Source organism: Hordeum vulgare, chromosome 7H (assembly GCF_904849725.1).
Source record: "Hordeum vulgare subsp. vulgare chromosome 7H, MorexV3_pseudomolecules_assembly, whole genome shotgun sequence".
Classification (NCBI taxonomy): Eukaryota; Viridiplantae; Streptophyta; class Magnoliopsida; order Poales; family Poaceae; genus Hordeum; species Hordeum vulgare.
In genome coordinates this window covers 568,060,638-568,066,178 of record NC_058524.1, presented here as the reverse complement: position 1 = coordinate 568,066,178, position 5,541 = coordinate 568,060,638, and the positions used below count along the sequence as shown (strand labels likewise).

Below are 5,541 nucleotides of genomic sequence, written 5' to 3'. Positions count from 1 at the left end.
AAGTGTAAAGATGCTTTTATTGCCAAGTATTTTCCTCCTCCTAAGATCATCTCGCTTAGAAATCAAATAATGAATTTTAAACAACATGATCAAGATTTTTTTTCACAAGCTTGGGAGAGAATGAAATTGATGATAAGGAATTGCCCACCCATGCTTTAAACTTGTGGATGCTTATCCAAAACTTATATGTTGGACTAAACTTTGTGTCTATAAATATTTTAGATTCAGCTGCATGTGGTACCTTTATGGATGTGACCTTAGGAGAGTCCACAAAACTTCTGGACAACATCATGACCAATTATTCTCAATGGCATACCGAGAGAGCTCCAAGCGGTAAGAAGGTAAATTATGTTGAGGAAATCGCTACTTTGAGTGAAAAAGTGGATGCTCTTATGAATTTGGTTGCTAATAAAAATACTCATGTTGATGCCAATGATATGCCCTTGTCTAATTTGATTGAGTAAAATGATAATACCATTGATGTGAGTTTTATCTCGCGAAATAATTTCAACAACAATGCTTATAGGGGTAATTTCAATGCTAGGCCATACCCTAATAATGTTCCTAATGGTTATGGCAATTCTTAAGGCAAATCTTGTGGGAATCCTTCTACCGATAAAAATAAATTCTCCTCTGATCTTGAAAATAATAGTAAATAATTTATTGATTCTCTAAAGGTTTTCAATACTATGGTTGAAGAAAAAATTCATGTTGTTGATACTTTGGCTAAAAACATGGGTAGAATTGCTATTGATGTAGAGACTCTTAAAAATAAAGATGTGCCTAGTAAGCATGATTTTAATGATACTATTATATCTATCCAAGTTTCTATTAATGAAAGTAAGGAGAGGACCGCTAAGTTGAAAGCTAAGGCGGAATTCCTAGAAAAAGCTCTTCCACCCGGTTTTTACCGGAATCATGATGAATATCTTAAAATGATTGGTACTTCTCCTATTGAATCTTTGTTTACTTCTCTGAATATTAATGATAAAGGGACTGGATATGAGTCAACTCTAGTTAAGGAGCATCCCATTTGCTTGGAGGGTGATGATTTTGATGCTAAAACTGAAAAAGTGGGTTCATATAGGTCAAAACTTTAACTAGTGATGTGCCCACTATATTGGATTACAAGGAATTTAGTTATGATAATTTCTATTTAGTAGAATGTATTTACTTTCTGCAATCCATTATTAGCTCACCCAATGTTTATGAACAAAACAAAGCTTTTACTCGACATATAGTAGAACCTATGGTAAAAGCTTATGATGAGAAACTTGAGCTTGAAGTTTCTATTCCTAGGAAGTTGCATGATGTGTGAGAACCTACTATCGAAATTAAGATAAATACATATGAATGCAATGCTTTGTATGACCTTGGTGCTAGTGTTTCAACTATACCTAAATCTTTATGTGATGTGCTTGGTCTCACTAATATTGAAGGGTGTTCCCAAAACTTGCATCTTGCGGATTCTACCATTAAGAAACCCTTAGGTAGAATAAATGATGTACTTATAATTGCAAATAAAAATTATGTGCCTGTAGATTTCATTGTGCTTTATATTGATTGCAATCCTACTTGTCCAATTATACTTGGAAGACCCTTCCGACGAACTATAGGTGCAATCATTGACATGAAAGGGGGAAACATAAGGTTCCAATTCCCATTGAAGAAAGGAATTAAAAACTACCCTAGAAAGATAATTAGACCACCTTATGAATCAATCATGAGTGCTACTTATGGGCGGAGTGTCAAAGATGACAACACTTGAAACTATGCAATATGCTTAGCTAAGGGCGTAAAACAATAGCGCTTGTTCGGAGGCAACCCTATAGTTATCTTTATTTTTTTTATTTTCCTTTTTGTTTGTTTGTGATAACATTATTATTGCCTCTATAATGACTATGTTTTTATGTTTTAGTTAGTGTTTGTGCCAAGTAAAGCCTTTGGGATGATTTGTATGATGAGTAGAATTGATACGATGCAAAAAAAGAAACTTTGAAGTCTTTTTAAGTTGATTTTTTTAAAGTACTCATATAAAAATTCCTCAGATCTTCCTAATTTGTAAGAATTTTTGAATTTACCGAAGTATAGGTTCACTACAGATTACTACAGACTGTTTTGTTTTAGACAAATTTTATCTTTGCTTTCATAGTTTGCTTGTTTTGATGGTGCTATGGATATTATCGGGGGTATAAGTCATGGAGAAGTTAGAATACAGTACCTAATGCTAAAATAAAATAAGAATCTATTTATAACAGTACCTAAAGTAGTTGATATGTTGCTTATACTAACAGATCTCACAAAGTTTTGTTGAGTTTTATGTGATTGAGGTTTTCAAGTTTTGGGTATTATCCCGATGGACAAAGTAATGAGGAGCAGCAAAAGCCTAAGCTTGATGAAGCCCAAGTCTCCCCAAGGTAATATTCTAGGAAGACTAAAGCTTCTAAGCTTGGGGATGCCTTCCACGACATCTCGTCTTTCGTCTCAATCCATCGGTATGTCACTTGGAGCTACATTTTTATTCATCACATAATGTGAGTTTTGTTTGGAGCGTCGCTTGCTTTTGTTTACTTTTACTTTGAGTTTGACACAATCATATTTTGATGGACACACCTATTTGAGAGAGATACACCATCATCATAATTTGTTAGAATACTCTATATACTTCACTTATATCTTTTGAGCTTAGGAATTGCTCTAGTACTTCACTTATATCTTTTTGAGCATGGTGACATGTAGATTTTATAAAAATATTATGCTCTCGTTCTTCACTTATATTTGTTTGAGATATAAATAAATAGTGACGGTAATTTGCACGGGTCATAAGACTAGACCAAAAATAATAGGTGTTCAGTGAGTGATAATTAAAACCATCATGTAGCACATATAGAGAAATTTATGAGTTAATGATATTGATATGGTGATATGAAAAAGATGTGAGTATATTATTATTAATTTAGGGAGGTGTTGATATTATGAGATGTTAACTTCTTGTTCATCTAAAAATTAAAAGGACATGGTGATGTTAACTTCTTGTTCGTCTACCACCGGATTTGACCAAATAGTCGATGCGGGACGCACCGCCGCTCTCGCGCACCTTCAGATTGAATATTAACAATACCCCTGGCATGTGCTACAGTACTAGTATCAAATTGTAGAAGCGGCAGGGGCTTTCTTGTCATTTATCCGATAGCTCCCAAATCAAATGCCCACGGGTGTGCCGCTGCCGCCATGACCCATGAGCGCCAGCGCCACCACCTTGCGCGACGCCGCGGCGATCTTCGGCGCCCTGTCTGCCGCCTCCGCCGCCCAGCTCCACGCGCCCGCTCTAAAGCTCGGTTTTCTCCCCTCCTGTCTCCACCTCTGCTCGTCCTTCCTCAAGTCATACGCCGCCTCCGGCCGCCTGGCCTCCGCGCGCCAGCTGTTCGACGAAACCCCCCGCCGGGACATCCCTCTATGGAATACCCTCGTCTCCGCCTGCGCGCGCTCCCGTCAACCCCAACACGCCCTGCTCGCCGTGTCCTCCATGGTGGGCGAGGGCTCCCGGCCCAACAACCTCTCCGTCACGAGCCTCTTGTCTGCGTGCGCGCAGCTGAGGAGTCTGGTGCACGGGAGAGAGCTCCACGGGTATGCCGTGAGGAATGTCCCTGTTCTTGATCTGCGCGTTCTCAATGCGCTGGTGAGCATGTACGGGAGATGCGGGCGGTTCTCTAAAGCCAGCGCGGTGTTCGCCGGGATGGGGAATAAGAGCGTGGTTTCTTGGACCTGCATGATCAATGCTTGCTGCGAGAATGGACGCCCAGCAGAGGCGCTGGCGGTGTTCAACGAGATGAGGCTTGCCGTTGTCAAGGTCGATGAGGTCACCCTGCTCGCAGTCATCTCGGCGTGCACAAAATTGGATTGTGCATCGGAGTTGGGGGAGTGGGTGGAGGAATATGCAAGCGAGAATGGCTTCTTGGAGAAAACCCGTGTCGCCAATTCTTTCATCCATATGCATGGTAAGATGGGCAGGGTGAAGAAGTCATGTCAGATATTTGACTCCATGAGTGCAAGGACTGTGGTGTCATGGACAGCCATGATACAGGCACTTGCTGTGCATGGACATGGGGTGGCTGCCCTTGTCCGTTTTTCGCAGATGCTCAGACAAGGGTTCTGGCCTGATGAGGTTATCTTCTTGAGCATGATCAATGCTTGTTGCCACTCCAGGCTAGTGAGTGAGGGACGCCAGTTGTTCAAGTCCATGGTTGAAGAGTATCACATCACACCATGGATGGAGCATTATGGAAGCATGGTGGACCTGCTGTGCAGATCTGACATGTTAGACGAGGCGTTTGAGTTTGTTCTGGCCATGCCTGTGAAGCCTGATCCTGCAATATGGCGTGTATTGACCGGAGCATGTCGTGATCATGGAAATATCAGTTTAGCGACGAAGGTGATGGATCATTTGATCGACATGGAGCCAGACCATGAGGGGAATTATGTGCTTGCGTCAAACTTATATGCTGTCAATGAGAACTGGGGACGTGTTGTGGATGTAAGGGTGGAGATGGGTGTGAGGAAAGAGACGTCAAGATGCGGTACTGCCCTTTCTTACATTGAAGTCAATGATGAAGAAAATGCAGAAAGCTTCTCTTCTGCACAACAGCAGTAACAACTTTTCAACTCCACTGCTATGAGATTTGCTTGAAGTATAATTATGAATTTTATTTGCAATTACTACTAGCTAGCATCCACAGTTATGCAAATTTCTATACAAATTCAAGAATCTTAGTCTTCTGCACAAGATGCAAAAAGGTAGGCTATTATTGGTCAAATTGGACTGTTGGTCTGGTGGAGGAGTCTTGCTAGTTGTTATTAGACATATATGTGTCAGCTGTCAACATGCCTGTCCTTTGAACCTTTTGGAACATCTTTGTATACATATATATCCCTCGTTGATTAGTCGTCTTAGGCGATGTCTATCTCGATGTTGTTGTCACAATTGATGATTAATAACCTCACATCCAAATGACTGGGTAATTCAATACTAGACTACTAGGTATTTTCTGTGTGTGCCCAATTTTTTCCTCGGAACACACAAAAGCATTGCACATCTTCTTGTAAGAAGATGATATATGGCCATTTGGCCAGAGGCGAGAAGCAACCCTCTCTACTTGCCAATGGGCGAGATCCTGGCTAAATTTGAAAAAAAAATGGAGAAAGCCGTGGCCGTCCTCACCAAGCGACCGGCATCAGGGCCCTCACATCTAGACGAAGAACAACATGGGAATCATACAATTTGCAGTATGCGACTATTTCTTATGTAGCTCAATTTTAGCAAACAAATTAACAACCAGCGTAGTTACCTTTGTTTATTACCCTTGTGTAGATGCATCTCATGTAAGTTGATCTTCTGCCAAAAGTAGTCAAAAGCTGCATCACCAGGTTGATAAAGTCCTAGACAAGTGCAATGGGGCACTGGATTTGCCCCTAATCAGTGGATGCTCCACAAGAAACCTGACACCTTGCGTCATGATTTTTTGGGGTTTAGAGATGGACGAA

The 5,541-nt window shown here is 40.8% G+C and overlaps 1 protein-coding gene across 1 annotated transcript; it reads left to right on the top strand.

Moving 5' to 3' along the window:
- Positions 1–3,183: 3,183 nt before the first annotated feature.
- LOC123412322 (pentatricopeptide repeat-containing protein At1g11290, chloroplastic-like) lies at positions 3,184–4,961 on the top strand. The gene has a single exon (XM_045105277.1). It carries the CDS (start codon positions 3,239–3,241, stop codon positions 4,649–4,651), a length of 1,413 nt encoding a protein of 470 aa, XP_044961212.1. The 5' UTR covers positions 3,184–3,238; the 3' UTR covers positions 4,652–4,961.
- The last annotated feature ends 580 nt before the right edge of the window (positions 4,962–5,541 follow it).